At 43.6% G+C, this 18,100-nt stretch overlaps 1 protein-coding gene across 3 annotated transcripts in view; it reads right to left on the bottom strand.

Moving 5' to 3' along the window:
* CEP192 (centrosomal protein 192) overlaps nt 1-18,100 on the bottom strand; it is a 79,104-nt gene that overhangs the window by 24,228 nt on the left and 36,776 nt on the right. For all 3 annotated transcript variants that reach the window (XM_068147654.1, XM_068147655.1, XM_068147656.1), the window contains 11 exons: nt 17,855-17,947; nt 17,174-17,289; nt 14,811-14,990; nt 11,871-11,961; nt 10,692-10,868; nt 8,398-8,658; nt 8,089-8,201; nt 6,231-6,340; nt 4,580-4,721; nt 3,617-3,789; nt 2,447-2,570 (listed from right to left, as the gene is read on the bottom strand). In XM_068147654.1, the coding sequence (XP_068003755.1) occupies nt 2,447-2,570; nt 3,617-3,789; nt 4,580-4,721; nt 6,231-6,340; nt 8,089-8,201; nt 8,398-8,658; nt 10,692-10,868; nt 11,871-11,961; nt 14,811-14,990; nt 17,174-17,289; nt 17,855-17,947 (1,580 nt within the window). The remainder of the gene's footprint in view (nt 1-2,446; nt 2,571-3,616; nt 3,790-4,579; nt 4,722-6,230; nt 6,341-8,088; nt 8,202-8,397; nt 8,659-10,691; nt 10,869-11,870; nt 11,962-14,810; nt 14,991-17,173; nt 17,290-17,854; nt 17,948-18,100) is intronic.

Below are 18,100 nucleotides of genomic sequence, written 5' to 3'. Positions count from 1 at the left end.
TTATCATCAAGTTTTCAGCTATCCAATGAATTATCAAGCTTTACTAGTCAGAAACTTAACACTAACATCCTTTATAAACTTGGCATTGATGATTGTATAAGGGGTCATAGGGAAAGAGTAAATCTCATCTGTTAACGTACACTACTGGTCAGGCCCTGTAAAGCAGACAGCTGCATGTTGCTGAAAAGTCGGTGCAGGAATGGCATGCTGCACAAAATGCATTTCAAGACTCTTTTTAACTAGTTCTGCTTCTAGAGAGGCAGCTTGCTTTCCTTCCTCCCATGCAGACAGATACTGGAGAAGAAGAAAAGCTTTTCAATGTTGTCAATGCCTTCTATAGTTCTTTAGAGCAGGGGATGCTGAAGAGTCTAACCTCAAGTGAAGCAGTTAAGACATCACACAGTAACTAGACCAGTGAGAAGATAAATTCTGAGTTAGTGTTCCATATTCTATTCCAGAGACACTTCAGTGAAAGAAAAGAGAAAGTGAGCACTTCAGTGATTTTTATACTCATTTTAAAAAGACTGAAGTAAATAAAGGTCCTTGGCTGTATATTAGCAAAAGCACTCAAGCTAATTCTTCAGCTGTAGGTTAAAATGTCATTAGCACAGCACCTGGCATTTGCAGAGCTCACTGTAGGAACAAGATCAGTCCCCACAGGAAAGTCCATCCCACGATCATTGTCACAATATGGTCATAGCTACAAACTTCAGCCATCAGATTCCATATTTCAAAGCCATTAACATCAGGATATTGATATTTCCTTAGAGAACTGTGGAGGGATTTTTTTAATCTGTTTTCAGAATCTTTTCCCTCATGGTTCTCTCTCTCAAGTGCAAACTGTACATGAGAGCACAATTTACTGAGCAGACACACTGCCTGTTGACACCAACCATTCTGCTCTTTGAGCCTCTGGCATGTCTTTGATGTTTACTGAAAACTTCTCAGGCAAATCCAGCTTGCCTGGGTCACAAAACATGTGTCCTTCAGAGTCCCATTCAGCCTAAAGACACTAACTCTCAATACTTTCACTGCTGCAAAAGGAACCAAACCTAGGGAAGAAATACCTTCCAAAGGTAATTCTTTCAGCCTTTGGAGATTCCAACAGCTCTTGCTAAAAAAGTACTATTCTTTTTACAGCACTCACAGAATGCTCTAGGTTGGAAGGGACCTGCAAAGGTCAGTCCAGTGTCCCTGTTCTGAGCAGAGACATCTGAAACTTGCTCAGAGCTCCATCTAATCTGACCTGGAATGTTTCTAGGCACGTGGCTTCTACCACCTCCATGGGCAGCCTGGGCCAGTGTTTCACCACCCTCAGTGTAAAAAAAAAATCCCTCCCTTGCCAATACTCTTAATACTGAGGCACAGCAACACGTCAGAGGCTAATTGCAGTTCACTTCCACAAGCAAATCTCCTGAAACACTACAAAACTCTGTGGGGACTCATGGCTTCCATTATTACACATTCAGGCAAGTTAGAAGTTGCCTTTAGCTCATTCCATATGACCAAAGGACTTCAGTCAAGGTGAATCAGGGGATTGTCTGCTTGTTCTAGCATGGTAGAGTCAATCCTTGATCTTTGGACCTTCTTAGACTATCCCTGTGAGATCAAGCCTTCTCATTTTGTGGCTTAAATCAGTTCAAGAATATAGTTGGCTCCAGCCATCACAATGCATAGCACAAAAGATTCTGGCTGGCTCCTGTACTGACAGGGTGACTGATTTTGGCACTACAGGAACACAGTCATGAAAAGGTGGAAACTGGGCAGGCACAGCTTGCTGGGCTTAGTTCAGCTGTTCCCACAGGTCTGTTTCCTACTTTCTGTTCTTGATCTGGCCTACATGTGATGTTTCAGCTCATTCTTTCCAAGTGAAGAGGGAATGCATTTTAAAATTAGGCAGTACAAGAAAATTCCTTGCAGAGGAGGCCAACAATTCCCTCTTTTTAATTAATCATTCCACTGTCTTGAGTTTGAAAATAGGATGTCCTTACTTTCCCAGAATGCAGCAGCATTCTGCAAAAACTGTAATTTGGAGGTTGGAGGAAATACTTTTTGTTTTAAATTCACATATTAATTTTCAACAACCACAATCAGGGAAAAGAGAGACTTTTAAAGCTTCAGCTTTGTTGACTGTGCAGCTCCTGGAAAATTATGCAACAACAACAGTATTTCCAGGCACAGAAAACTCCTGGCCTCAAAGTGACTTTGTAGGTGACAGAACATTCCCAGCACACAGAACTATAAAGGGTTAAGGTCCTAAAATATGAAAGCTAGATTTGCATGTGAGCTGACAAAAAGACTACACCTTAGAACTATTTCAGTAATTTAAACCAAAATAAGTTTCTATCAACTAACTAAAATTCCTCAATTACCTGGAATAGCTACAAATTCACCCAAAACCTCACCACACTTTCACATGTGAAGGAACCTGTGAGGAGAAACTTACTCTGGTTCAACAACTCCGTGTTGTGGGGTGACAGTAAGACAGCGGACTGGCCATGTAAGCTCAAATGCCAATGTCCTGTTAGAGCTGTTGACAATTTGTACCTGTCCAGTATCTGTTGTTCCACCTGTAAGATTTAAAAGAAAGCTATAAGACATGTACAAAAATTCACAGGAGTGCCCAACATTCCAAGATGCATCAATTAAAATAAAGCCTTTTTCGCTCTCTTTTTACTTTCACAATGCTTTCAAAGTCTTCATAGGTATGCACTGCATATAATGTGTACACACAGAGCACACTAACTCTGACACTTTAACCAAACTCATTGCCCTGGTTTGAGCTAGAACAGAGTTAGTTCTGGTCACTACTGTTACTTCTCAGCTCAGTCTCTGCTCCATGAGGGCACCTTCTGAAGTTCTGGGCATGTTTGCACAGCTTCTAGTGGCTACTTCTAGGGGTAAGAGCACTGATGGGAAGAGTTATTGCCAAAGGCTAGGCAAAGTCACTGCTAAGTCTTGTCCTCTACATAGAAATGCAGTAAGCAATAGCTAATACCTGTAGGGAGGAGCAGAGAGTTCAGGTGACCCTAAATTGACCAACAAGTGTTTCTATCCCATGAATGTCATATTCAGTAAAAAGCTGAGGGATCACCAGGGTCAAGCCTCCTCTTCAATGGCTGAAGCCCAAGGAGGAGTCTGTCCATTCTGTCTTCAGTCCTTCAATCCTAATCAATGTTCCTGAATCCAGCTCCTGAGTCAGATTCCTGTCTGCCACTGAGTCCAGTCTGGGACTTCCCTAGCGCCTGTACACAGCACTAGTGGTAATGATGACATCATTTGCCATCAAGGGGCTGGCTTTTATCTGTTAGTATCTGGTTTACTTCATTGTTATTTTCATTACAGTTGACTTGTTTTTCTTTTCCCCCACATCAGTCTCTCTCCCTTATTCCCTTTCTCTTCCCTTTGGGAAAGAAGAAGGGTTCATAAAGAGCATCTATTAACTTAGTGACCAGCCCAGTCCTAGCCCTTGACAACCAAGCTCAAACCAAGTTTACTGTTTAGATGTAAAGCTACTGTGGCAGCCAAGCCACACTTACAAAGTAAGTACATAGTACACAGTATAGTTATTTTAATACTAGTGTGGGTATATTAATTATCTTCAAAATACACTTACTAATAGAAGGAGATGTCAAAATCAAGCACTCAGGTTCAGCAGTCCAAGGCTGTTGAGTGTCTGACTTATTCTGAACCAGTTCATCAGTTTCAATAGGTAGTGGAAGAACCCGAGGTCCTTTAACAGGAAGAATGCCCAGGCTTGCACTGACACGTCTGACAGAGTTCTCAAAACTGAAAAAAAGATTGCATTAGACATAAGTATTTTTATTACTACTTTTGAGTAATTCTAAAAGCCTACTCCACATTTTGTATTAAATTGTAAGAAATAAAGTTCTTCACGTGGGCCTTCAATTCTGCATTATTAAGAAAAACAGAAATAGTTCAGCAGCTAAATCATGAGCCAGCAGTTTTTACAGGTTCATTGAATCATTTTGGTTGGAAGAGACTTTTAAAGGTCACTTCCAACATAAAATTCCCTATGATTCCACAATTTCAAAGACCAGATCTCAACCAGTTCTCCAAAGAAGTCCCCACAGTAATGGATGGCTTCAGTTGAGGGCACAGTGAGTTTGGGAATAACCTCAGCACATACTGCCACAGGGTCTGAACAAGGAAAAATCCACAAAGCCTTTATTATATATCTATTTCCATCCCTGACATGGAAATTTCACTGCAAGGGATGAAATAGTTATAGTCCTATTAGGACCACAAAACCAGATGCGCCTTGGGAGTGCCTATGGAAAAAACACCCAGTCTCTTCAGATGACTAGAAGGTTGCAGATAAAAGTTAATGGTGTCAGTTGAGGGAACAGTTTAGAAGCTATCAGAAGGGTTTCAACTGACTATATAGAGAAAACAAAATGACAAAAGCCACCCAGATATTAATTTGAACCAGTCTCATTAGAGAGACAGCTCTTGCACTTGCAAAGAAAATCAGTTTTCATCACTGACACTGAGGTTTTCAGTGAAAAGAAAATGCAGTTCACTTAGACATTATTCCACAGCCTTCTCACTACATTACCTGTCCACCTCCACAGGACATCCAGAAGGCCACTGAAGTAATTCCAGGTCAGGCAAGCAATATCCCCTCACAAAAAGGGAGATGGTCCGCATGTTTGCGTAGAAAAGGCGGGCATGGTTTGCATTCTGGGGAATATCACATACTGAAAAGTAGAGTAACAAAGCAACTCTAATAAGGAAAAGAAATAAACACTTCTGCAACACTGAGAAATTACACAACAGGGATTCAGGATACAGACCCAGTTAACAAAGTGTTGGCTAAGATAGCCCAGATCCTTCAAAACATTACCTACTGCAAGTTCAGTTATTGGGCATAAACCTGTATTAATGAGGTGTAATATATAGATCCAAATCCACATCAATGGCCCCTTGTTAACTATAAAATAGCTATTTTCCCCCCCTTTATACAAGTGCTACACACCAAATTGAAGTTCTACACCAAATTGAAGTTAAATTCTACTCTTCACCCTGACAAACAAGACAAAAACCTTCCCAAGGCTTGGCAGAAAGATTCAACTTCAGAGAAGTTTCTTGTCTATCCATCTATCTGGTATTTCATTCATTATACTTGCAGATATCCAGAAAGTCAGGAATGTCACAGTACCATTTAAAAACAGTAAAAAAGGTCTCATCCAAACAGGTAACAAGTCAAAGTTTTCTCCTTGGCTTTGTGCCATTTCATGTTGAATAGACAGAATGAAGGCTTTAACTTCTCTTCCTAATTCTCTACCTTCTCCCCACCAGCAGCGCAGAGAGACAGGGAATGGCAATGTGGTCAGTTCATCACATGATTCTGTCACTCCTTCCTCGGGGGGAGGACTATTCACACTCTTCCCCCACTTCAGTGTGAAATGCCTCCAACAGAAGATGGTCCTCCATGGGCTGCAGTTCTTCACAAACTACTCCAGTGTGGGTGCCTTCTGTGGTGTACAGTCCTTCAGACACATACTGCTCCAGCACAGGTCCTCAGCAGGGTCATGAGTCAGCAAACCTGCTCTAGCACGGGCTTCTTTCTCCACAGGGTTACAGAACCTGCCAGGAGTCTGCTGCAGAGCAGGCTCTCCACAGCACCATAGCCTCCTCTAGGCACCCACCAGTTCCAGTGTGGAGTCTTCTATGGGCTGCAGTCAAATAGCTGCTCCACCATTAACTGCCAGGGGCTGCAGGTGACAGCCTGCCTCACCAGGGCCTTCCCCACAGCCTTTAGGGGAATCTCTGCTCTAGCAGCTAGAGCACCTCCTCCTCCTTCACTGCTTTTGGTGCCTGCAGAGGTCTCTCTCACATTCTTGCTCCTCTATCCCATCCACTGTTGTGCATGAACATTTTCCCCTTCTTCAGTATGTTATCCCAGAGGCTCTACCGCCACTGCTGATGGGCTTGGCCTCGGCTAGCAGCAGTTCTCTTTTGGAGGCAGCTGACACTGGCTCTATCAGACATGGGGGAAGCTTCCAGAAGCTTCTCACAAAAGCCACTGCTGTAGTTCCCCCTCGACCCTACCAAACCTTGCCACTGTATCTGTCCAAACTAAGAATTTTGGCTTCTATAGTGACCAAAACAGTAAGTGGGGAAATACCTAAGGTTCAAGCCTAAAGGGACCTTTTGCAACCCAAAAACAAGTAGTGGGGTTTTCTTTTAACAAGTCATAGGCTTACCTTCTGTCACAAGTTGCTCCCCTTGAAATTCTCCACCAAAAGCAATGTTTCTCAATATGCTATGTTCTGAAATTAAGTTGGTTTCTTTCTCAGATTCACAATTCCTAGATCTATTAGAGAGAAGAACCACCAGGAGTCATTACGTTACCAGAAAGTACTGGAAACAATTTGAGAAGGCTGGTAAAGTTGCTAAGAATCCAGCAGAACGTTTACTTGATGTTTTCTCAGATACACCAAGCTCAAAGCTGTGAGCATTGCTTTAAACCTGAAGTCTTGTCCTGATCTTGAAATTGTTACAGCAATACCTGCCCTGTTGCTGCACAGTGAAAGGAACCACTCAAACAATGGCTCCTGGACACTTGTTTTACCAAGAGAGTTGTTCTCTGCTGTCAGTCACAGCTACCTATACCCTAGACTTCTGGTAAGTACCTCAAAAACACATGAGTGATGTCTCAGGTGCCACAGGAAGCAGGAGAACACTATTTTGGTCACAAGTGAAAACCTTTTGAGAGGAACAATTGATTAGGCAATGGCAGCGGCAGCAGGTGCCAGCCAACAGCAGGAACATGAAACCAAGGAGCATGACTGCAAACAGGACAAAAACACCACTGGGATGCATCAAGATATAAATAGTCCTGGGGAAAAATGGGAAGCTACAGTTCTGTAAGAAGAAATCTGGTATTCAGGTAGGGTCAGAGCTGTGGAATTGCAAAGAACACCTCAACACTACTGATTTTCAGGTCTAAGCTACTTACTAGGCTGCTAACTGATTATATTTTGAGTCAAGAACTCGAGCCACAAGTAGGCAGATTAAGTCAATAGATCAAAAATTTGCCTCATTTTTGCCCTTCAAAAAGGATTCAATGACAGTGAATATTGTCATAGACAAAAGAGTTCCTACAAAAATCAGTAAGAAGGATTTTAAAATATACAGGAAGAAAAAAACCTCATTTCCTACCAACAAGGTCACAAATGTAGCTATTGCATGACCTCCTTATTCAAACAGCTAAAAGCACCTATGTTTAATATCTTTCTTTGGATAAAGATAAATTGAATCATAGAATTGTTGAGGCTGGAAAAGACCTTTAATATCATCAAGGCCAACAAATACAAGGACTTTCAGGCAAAGGAATGTAAATGCAATAGTGAAATACAGCTGTTGTGAAATTTTGCACCGCATGATGATCATCAGCACATTAATGTTTTTCCTACTCTTAGCATTTTGCATTAGCACAGAATATACCCAGTTGGAAGGGACCTCCAAGATCATCCAGTCCAATCTTTGAGCAAGCACTGAAGGGTCAACACTAAACCATGTCACAGTATAATCACAGTATCGCCAAGGTTGGAAGAGACCTCGAGGATCATCAAGTCCAACCTGTCACCACAGACCTCATGACTAGTCCATGGCACCAAGTGCCACATCCAATCTCCTCTTGAATACCTCGAGGGACGGTGACTCCACCACCTCCCTGGGCAGCCCGTTCCAATGACGAACAACTCGCTCGGTGAAGAACTTTCTCCTCACCTCGAGTCTAAACCTCCCCTGTCGCAGCCTGAGACTGTGTCCCCTTGTTCTGGTGCTGGTTGCTGGAGAGAAGAGACCACCCCCTTCCTGGCTACAACCTCCTTTGAGATAGTTGTAGAGGGCAATGAGGTCACCCCTCAGCCTGTCCAGGTCCCTCTGGATGGCCTCCCTTCCCTCCAGCATGTCTGCTGCACCAATGAATCAATGCCTTTTGATTTCTTCCGGCTCTTTCTGAAAGCGGGTTAAAACCTTACTCGTGGTACCATCCACCTCCAGCTTTAACTTCTTATTTAACCTCTGTTTCTGTGACAACAGCAAAGGACTTCTTACCTAAAGTACTGCTGCCTAGAAACTTCATCTCCCCAAAACAACCACACTGCTGCTAACAATGTGGTTGAACTTTGGAGGTTGATTTCCAGTGGATTCCATGTTATGGTAATCACCTGGTAAAACAAACAGGCAACCCAGAAAAATATCTTGTTAGGACCAACGTATAGAGCAAGGCAACAAATTACTGCAATGCAAGAGGACTAAACACAAGTTAAAGGAGAACAAAGAATAAAGAATTTATCAGACATTCTTACTGATCGTATTTACTTCAGTTAAAAATATTTGCTCAGAATCAGGTACTATACTTACTTCATGTGTTCCTTCTCTTACCACGAACTTCTCTGGAGATACCATCAGCACCTGAGGATCCATAATTCCTCCTGCCCCTAGGTTTTCAAGGCACACTGCTTTAACATAGGCAGCCCGAGAACCTGTGTTTTTCACGTGCACAGTAGCTCTCTTTGATGTTGATGGTGGCAACGCTTCCAGTTCTATCAAGTAGTTACTAGGCAGTTTCTTAACATTCTCTAAAATTAAGTTGCTTGTTCCTCCATATCCAGATAATGGTATCTGAAGGGCAAAAACATTCAGTCACCAAAAAAAATCTAGTACCTCAAAAAAAAGCAATTTTTTTTCCCTAAAATTTCTGTACAACTCTTGTAAACTAAATAAAAGACAGAAAGACAACTGAAAGATTGAAATGGGACCTGAAAAGACTTCACAAGCAATAGAAAAGCTTAAGTTTATTCAGCCCATTTCAAGTTTCACTGAAAATGAAGTTAAGACAAGTTCAGATTAATTAACAGTTCTAGAGTTAAAAGAATCATAGAACACTTTAGGTTGGAAGGGAACTTTAAAAGTCATCTAATCCAACACCCCTGCACTGAGGAGGGACATCTTCAATAAGATCAGGATGCTCAGAGCTCCATTCAACCCAATCTGGAATATTTCCAGGGATGGGGCTTCTACCACCTCTCTGGGCAATTGTGACAGTGTTTTACCACCACCAGTGCAAAAAACTTCTTCCTTCTACCTAGCCTACATCTCCCCTCTTCTGAAGTCATTACCCCTTGTCTTGTCACAACAGGCCCTGCTGAGAAAACGGTCTCGGTCTTTATCATAGGCCCCCTCTAAGTACTGAAAGGTTACAATAAAGTCTCCCTGGACCCTTTATTTAGAATAAACCTTTATTTAGAATAAACCAAACCAGGTTGGAAGAGACCTTCAAGATCATCGTGTCCAACCCATCAACCAATCCAACCCACCCAAACAGCTAACCCATGGCACCAAGCACCCCATCAAGTCTCCTTCTGAACACCTCCAATGACGGCGACTCCACCACCTCGCCGGGCAGCCCATTCCAATGGGCAATCACTCTCTCTGTATAGAACTTCTTCCTAATATCCAACCTGAACCTCCCCTGGTGCAGCCTGAGACTGTGTCCTCTTGTTCTAGTACTGGCTGCCTGGGAGAAGAGACCATCATCCACCTGTCTACAACCTCCCTTCAGGTAGTTGTAGAGAGTGATAAGGTCACCCCCGAGTCTCCTCTTCTCCAGGCTGAGCAACCCCAGCTCCCTCAGTCTTTCCTCATAGGGCTTGTGCTCCAAACCCCTCACCAACTTGGTTGCTCCTCTCTGGACTCGTTCCAGCAAGTCAACCTCCTTCCTAAACTGAGGGGCCCAGAACTGGACATAGGACTCGAGGTGTGGCCTAAGCAGTGCAGTGTACAGGGGCAGAATGACCTCCCTGCTCCTGCTGGCCACACTGGTCTTAATGCAGGCCAGGATGCCATTGGCCCTCGTGGCTGCCTGGGCACACTGCAGGCTCATGTTCAGCCTGCCATCAACCAGTACCCCCAGGTCCCTCTCTCCTGGCTGCTCTCCAGCCACTCTGACCCCAGCCTGTAGCTCTGCATGGGGTTGTTGTGGCCAATGTGCAGAACCCGGCACTTGGATGTGTTCAATCTCATGCCATTGGACTCTGCCCATCTGTCCAGCCTGTCGAGGTCTCTCTGCAGAGCCTCTCTACCCTCCAGCAGATCAACTCCTGCCCCCAGCTTGGTATTATTAGCAAATTTACTGATGATGGACTCAGTGCCCTCATCCAGATCATCAATAAAGACGTTAAAGAGCATGGGGCCCAGCACTGATCCTTGGGGCACACCACTAGTGACTGGCCGCCAGCTGGATGTGACACCATTCACCACCACTCTCTGGGCTCGGCCATCCAGCCAGTTCCTAACCCATTGCAGTGTGCTCCTGTCCAAGCCACCCTTCTCTTCTCCAGGCTGAACAATCCCAACTCTCTCAACCTTTCCTTCTAGGAAGCATGCTCCAGCCTTGAAATCTTGGGCTACCTTTAAAATAGTACATTAAAATCTTCCTTCACTAGGGGAAAAAAGTGCACACAAAACTGAGGCTAATGTTCAAACCATAAAATTCGGTGCCCAAACAACCTTTAAACAAATACACAGATCTTCATAGTGCACATCTTAACAGTGCTCAGCTTTTCAACAGAAACAGCTTTTCAGTGCTAGATCTTAAACAGCTATGAAAAAAAATAGATATATATTCAAATTAAAAGTTAGGCTGGGCCTCTTACAGTAAACTTAATTCCTGGCTGTGATCGCATCCCCAGCTGTTTGATTTCCAGCTTGGCAAAGCAGCAAGTTGCCCGAGTAGGTCTAAACATCAAATGTATGTCAGCATCTTCTTTGGGACAAATTTTGAGTTCCCAATTAATAGTTGAGCGCTCTTCTGATCCAAATATACTCTGCAGCTATAAAAACAAACACAGAGCAATAAGATTTGCTTCACCAGGAACCCCAAGTTAACTTCTTCAAAACCTGAACCGAGTCGACAGTGATCATGTATTTAAAGTTGTAATGCTTAATATGCAGCAAAACTCAGCAAGTTCAAGACAGTTCATATTGCCACAATGATCCCCTCAGTTTACAGAAAAACAGAATAGTAGGGGTTGGAAGGCACCTCTCCAGTTCATCTAGTCCACCCCCATGTTAAAGCAATTTCTCCTAGAGGAGGCTGCAGAGGAATGTGTCCAGACAGATCCACAGAAAGACACCCCCACAACCTCCCTAGACAGCCTGTTCCAGTGCTCCACCACCCTCAAAGAAGTTTCTCCTTAAATTCAAGTGAAGCCTCCTGTGTTCTAGTTTGTACCTGCTGCCACTTGTCCCATCACTAAAGAGAGCCCACATGATACTTGTCATGCCAGTGGCTATTGTACTGCTGGTATCATTCTCGCAGGCTCTAGCTTAGACCATTTTTTTTGCATTCAATCCATAAGGTAAGACTGAACTTAAAAACTGCTACAGTAATTTTCCCTCAGTTTAAAGTTTTAGATATCAAATCAGAAAATTTAAGGGAGGCAAAAAAGTGGACTATGTAACAAAGAAACCCTCTAGTTATGGTAATTCCAGTCTTTCATGTCTGCCTCCTTTACACAGCCAGAGCTCTTTGGAGTGAGGTCTGAAATCCCTCCTGCAGGAAGGGCTACTCCACCCAGCATTAGCTGTCTGCTGATACAGCAGCTTATGTAGCTGTAAAGTAAGCCCAAATTTGCTGCAACACTCTTTTGTTTCAGCTCTTCTTCAGGTTTACCAGGGTGACTTAAGCTCTGCTGCCATGCCCATCACGGCAATCTGAGTGCAAATACTCACTGGTATTTATGAAGGAACAACACTTCAGGGCAAAGAGACTTTAATACTAAGCATATCCTGATTACTGCCATAAACATTAAAGAAATTTTGATGACAACTACCTGAAAGCAGTCTTGATCCCGGCCTCTTATCAAGAGCCTTAAATGCTGGGTCACAGATGGAGAGTCATTTCTTAAAGATAACTTCTGCTGGCTAGAAAACATGGAGCTTAGTTACATTTTACAGCAAAATGTGAGTTATTCATGGAAACCACAAAAATAGGGCAGCCATGATATAATTTCACCTCTTAGAACAACAGAATATGTTAACTAGAAAGTAATTTCTGTATTCTCAAACTTCCACACCCTACAACACCATTACACACAGAGCAAACCCCCAAAAAATATGTACACAGCTTTTCTGAAGTTCAAATATTGTACTTAGCAGCTTAAATTTTTAAGGCAAGCAGTAGCTGTGCTCCTTAAAACTGCAATTCTGAGACACAGTTTTTATTAGATTATCTGGTGCCGCTTAAATGATGCAGAAACTTTTGAGTAGTATGGCCCTGATTCATTTAACAATTTTAAAGAACTAAAGTAAAGATAAACTCCTCCTTTCTGTGCACTTTTCAACACGGTAGTACCACACAGGACACTATGGCCATGTGGCAGCATCTGGTTGACCAAAAAGTCATTTGTCTCCTTTCTAATACATCTCTGATCAGCCTTAGAGTATTTCAGATCCTTCATCCACAGAGGAAGGAAACCCCTTCAATAAAAAGTGTGAGTGCCTGGCATTTTAACAAGTCAAAAAACAATCACAGAAGGATAGAATCATAAAATCACTCAGGTTGGAAAAGACCTTTAATATTAACTCCAATCACTAACCTAGCACCTTGGATGTGACAAGCCAACGTTGTGCCCACCCACAAGAAGGGCCGGTTGGATGAGCCAGGGAGTTATAGGCCTGTCAGCCTGACCTCAGTGCCAGGCAAGATCGTGGAACAGGTCATCCTGAGTGCAATCACACAGCACTTGCAGGATGGCCAAGGGATCAGGACTAGCCAGCATGGATTTAGGAAGGGCAGGTCCTGCCTGACCAACCTGATCTCCTTCTATGATCAGGTGACCCGCCTGGTGGATGTGGGGAGGCCTGTGGATGTAGTCTACCAGGACCTCAGCAAGGCCTTTGACACTGTCCCCCATAGCAAACTCCTGGCCAAGCTGTCAGCCCATGGCTTGGACGGGAGCACACTGCATTGGATTAGGAACTGGCTGGATGGCCGAGCCCAGAGAGTGGTGGTGAATGGTGCCACATCCAGCTGGCAGCCAGTCACTAGTGGTGTGCCCCAAGAATCAGTGCTGGGCCCTGTGCTTTTTAACATCTTTATTGATGATCTGGATGAGGGCACTGAGTCCATCATCAGTAAATTTGCTGATGATACCAAGCTGGGGGCAGGAGTTGATCTGCTGGAGGGTAGAAAGGCTCTGCAGAGAGACCTCGACAGGCTGGACAGATGGGCAGAGTCCAACAGCATGAGATTGAACACATCCAAATGCCGGGTTCTGCACATTGGCCTCAACAACCCCATGCAGAGCTACAGGCTGGGGTCAGAGTGGCTGGAGAGCAGCCAGGCAGAGAGGAACCTGAGGGTGCTGGTCGATGGTAGGCTGAACATGAGCCTGCAGTGTGCCCAGGCAGCCAAGAGGGCCAATGGCATCCTGGCCTGCATTAAGACCAGTGTGGCCAGCAGGAGCAGGGAGGTCATTCTGCCCCTGTACACTGCACTGGTTAGGCCGCACCTCGAGTCCTGTGTCCAGTTCTGGGCCCCTCAGTTTAGGAAGGAGGTTGACTTGCTGGAACAAGTCCATTGAAGAGCAACAAAGTTGGTGAGGGGTTTGGAGCACAAGCCCTATGAGGAAAGACTGAGGGAGCTGGGGTTGCTCAGCCTGGAGAAGAGGAGACTCAGGGGTGACCTTATCACTCTCTACAACTACCTGAAGGGAGGTTGTAGACAGGCTGATGATGGTCTCTTCTCCCAGGCAGCCAGTACCAGAACAAGAGCACACAGTCTCAGGCTGCGCCAGGGGAGGTTCAGGTTGGATGTTAGGAAGAAGTTCTATACAGAGAGAGTGATTGCCCATTGGAATGGGCTGCCTGGGGAGGTGGTGGAGTCGCCATCATTGGAGGTGTTCAGGAGGAGACTTGATGGGGTGCTTGGTGCCATGGGTTAGCTGTTTGGGTGGGTTGGATTGGCTGATGGGTTGGATGCAATGATCTTGAAGGTCTCTTCCAACCTGGTTTGGTTTATTCTAAATAAAGGTTTATTCTAAAACTGGTAAAAACAAGGAAAGAAGAAACCTCTCCCCCTTTTTCAGTGGCAGACACTGTTTTGTCCTCTGTTGGAACAGCAATTCTAAAACTAAATTTTAGCTTCCCAAAGCCAATGGTGCGTCAAAAATATTTTTCAGGAAGAACAGAAAGCAAAAGGGTAGTAACAGGGAAGAGAAAAGAATTCCCAAACACCAACCAGCCCAAATGACTACATTAGAAATACACTGCCTTAGCAAAATGGAGAAACAGGAATATAGCTATCAGAAACTGTTCTTGGATACAAAACCAGATGACTTCAAACACAGAATGCTATCAGATTCCTCAAAAGTTCACTACCAAAACAAGTCTGGATTACTCCCTACAGTAATACTTACTAAAAGTCCAGAGATCTGCAAAACCTGCTGCCTTAACACACAAAAGTATATCTAGACAACTATAAACAATTTCACTAAATCCTGGAAAGGTTTCAGTTGGAAAAGACCTCTAACATCATCAGGTGCAACCATTATCTACCTGTGACCTGGGCCTTCTCTCAACCCACCACACTACCAAATCTAGTGCCAAACCATGTCCCTCAGCACCACATCTCTGCATCTTTTAAACACCTCTAGGGATGGGAATTCATTTGTTATGCATGGATTATCAATCTGAAGTTTTACCTCAAATAATACATAACACTTCAATTGATATTCTAGATGAACAGCTGCCCAGCTCATGCTTATACTTACACTGATGTTCCAAGGGGCACTCCTCCCCAGACAATGAACTGCTTGTTGGAGAGAATGCGTGGGATGGTCGAGCAGCCACCAACAGCTTCAGGAACAGGTCTGTTTCCCTCAGACACCACTTCACCTTTCAACACCACTTCATACTGAGGTCCAGAGGGCAGCACAAGGACTTCCAAAGAACTTGCAAATTAAACAAACAAATGTAAATCCTGCCACAGAAGAAGATTAGCTGCCGGAAACAAAACAAGTGAACAAAACCCAAAAAACATACACAGGCCTTCTGAAACTAACTCAAGGGGAAAATACAAATACTTTATGATGAAGGCAGGTGCTAGGCATAGCAAAACTTCAATCCTTTGGGCTGCAACGACATATGCCACATGTACCTCAAGCAATCTTCTGAAATATTTGGTCTGGAAACGGTTCAGACAACTATTTCAGAGACTAAATCTAAACAAACTGGTGTTTGGCCGTGGTTAATTTGTAGTTCTCTTGACAAACTAATCTTGGAGAGAATCAAGGTCAGTCTGTCTCTGTACAGATTAACTGGTGTGAGATACTTGGAAGCATCAAAATTAAACTCTGTCCTGTTAACAACAGCAGTGCTCTAAGCCATGAATTCAAGATTTTCTTCACAGGTTCACAGATTGCATTAGGTTTAAAGGGACCCTCAAAGGTCATCTTGTCCAACCCCCCTGCAGTCAGCAGAGACAGCTCCAATTAGATCAGGCTGCCCAGGGCCATGCCAAATCTGATTTTGAATGTCTCCAGGGATGAGGCCTCAACCATGTTCCTGGGCAACCTGTTGCAGTGGTTCACCACTCTCATTGTATGAGCTTCCTCCTAATGTCCAATCTAAATCTACCCTGCTCCAGTTTCAAACCATTGCCCCTTGTGCTATCACTACAAGCTCTTCTAAGCAGTCCTTCCGCAGCCTTCCTGTAGGTAGGAATATTAATATTGAAGTGTAGCTCTTAGGTCTCCCCAAAGCCTTCTCTTCTCCAGGCTGAACAGCCCAAATTTTTTCAACCTGTCTTTATGGAAGAGGTACTCGAGCCCTCCAATCATCTTTGTGGCCCTCCTCTGGACCTGCTCCAGCAGGTTCTTGTCTCTCTTGTGCTGCAAGCCCCAGAGCCAGACAGTACTCCTGGTGAGGTCTCAACAGAGCAGAGTGGCAGAATCATCTCTCCCCATCTGCTGTCCACAGTTCTTTTGATGCAGGCCAGGATGCAATTGGCCTTCTGGGCTGCAAGTGCTCATAGTTGGCTCATGTCTAGCTTCTCATCCACCAGCAACCCCAGTCCTTTTCTGCAGCACTACTCTCAATATCATCATCTCCCAGCCTGCAGTGATATCAAAGTTTGCCCTTGCACTTTGCCTTATAGAACATCATCCGATTCTCCTCAGCCCACTTCTGCAGCCTGTTTTCACCTCATTTCCCAAGACTGCTGTGAGAAGGCACTCATGAACCCAGACAAGCAATCAGCCACCTGCACCTTCTTCAAGCACATGAATGAAAGCATCAGGAACACAGATTCAAATAATGAATCAGGAAGAAATGAGCTAACACTGCATAGGAACACCAGACCTAACTAGAAAAGAAAGTGCAAGAAAATAGAAACCAACACCAAAACACCAGGAAGAGGGACCAGGAGAAAGAAAGTGCTGCCTCACTAAGGGAGACAGAAGCCAACAGAGAAATAAAAGGCTAAAGTATACAGGGAAGGAACTGGAGATTGGAAATATCTAACCAACAACACAGGAAATGAGAGGAAAAAACCTATCAGAAGATTAAAACACACACACAAAAAAAAAGGCAGAAGGATTTTTTTATAGCACAGACACACTTGGAACTAGGACTGAAACTAGAATCTCCACTCTAGCTGTCATTGAATTCCTATGATGCCTACTGACAGAGCCCCGCATCCCATCAACAGGGCACATAAATGCTTCTGATCCTGATCTGTGATTGAGTGTTTTTATATGGAAAAACCAGGATAACTTTTCCCTTTTCTTTATAGAGTGAGGAAGAGGGAAGCAACTCAAGTGGCTGCTGAAGATGAGTGTTTTAAAGCTTTGATGTACTTTAGAAAAAAAGAATCATACAAAGGGGACTTTGTTTATTTACACTAAAGAAGCCTCAGGACATCTGTTGTCTGTGAAGGGACATATTAGCTACTCCCTAAAGCTATGCACAGCAAGAGGTAGGTAATGTATGGAACAGGCTATCTCCAGCAAAAAAATCTACTTTGTAACAAATGAGGACTCCCATGAAAACAAGCATAAGTTTCCCTTGTGGGTAAAATCGATTTCTTCATAAGCTGAAGGTCAAAAGCAGCTCAGCATAAAAGCAGTACTGTTACCTTTCTGTAGTCCTGACATTATATGGAACAAACAGGACAGTCAATTTTTGCTCTTCTCCAGGATTAAGGAAAAGAACCTCAGGTAGAACACTAAAGCAGCTGTCCCCATCTGATATCTGGAAGTAGGCAAGGGCAAAGGGAAGAATTGAAAGAAAGTACAACATGGCAAACTTAAAACTCTAGTGAAGCAGTATTCCTAGTCTCAATGGTGCTACAAACTGGTGTTGGTTACTCTCCAGTATCATCACAGTAAAGTGGCATTTGTGATACTAGGCATACATCTTATTTCCATGGCCCCTGCTTCAAGAAACGATGGCATGATAACCCTGCATTATTGCTTTTTAAAAAGGTGAAAGGTTCAACTGCTTCTTCTGTAGACTTTGAAGTGCTGGATTCAAGTGTGTCTAGTTACCTTTCAGTCTGGAACACACTTTCCCTGGATTCTCAAGAAAGTTCAAGAGATGCCAGATCTGAAGAGAGATCATCTCATACTTGGGGTGGTAAAATGTTCACTGAAAATGTAGCTTTATTACAAAATAAAGATGTTTCCCAGCAGTAATATTCTACTTGGCTCTGTACTTCTACATATGTTACACTCTTGTAAAAATCTGTTTATTAAAATCTAGTTTCAAAACAACAGTAACAGCACAAACCTCAAGAGAGAGAGAGAAGCCAACATACCTTAATTTTCAAATGTACACCAATGTTTCCAGCATTTTTCAAGGGCAGCTGCTGTTTGGCTCCAGACCCCACCCTAGCAGACAGATGCATTGTCTGGAACAAGAGAAGAGTATGTATCCATGGATAAAAATATACAGAATAAAGACAAGCATTACAAAAGCACTAGCCTAAGAGACACAAATATTTATAAGGAACCTGATCATAGAATGTTTTAGGATGCAATGGACCTTTAAAGATCATCCCATG

This window comes from Melanerpes formicivorus, unplaced genomic scaffold (genome assembly GCF_026170545.1).
Source record: "Melanerpes formicivorus ecotype bairdi unplaced genomic scaffold, bMelFor1.0.p_v2 SCAF_15, whole genome shotgun sequence".
Classification (NCBI taxonomy): domain Eukaryota; kingdom Metazoa; phylum Chordata; class Aves; order Piciformes; family Picidae; genus Melanerpes; species Melanerpes formicivorus.
The sequence above is the reverse complement of the archived record's forward strand: the minus strand, read 5'-3'. Positions and strand labels throughout refer to the sequence as shown.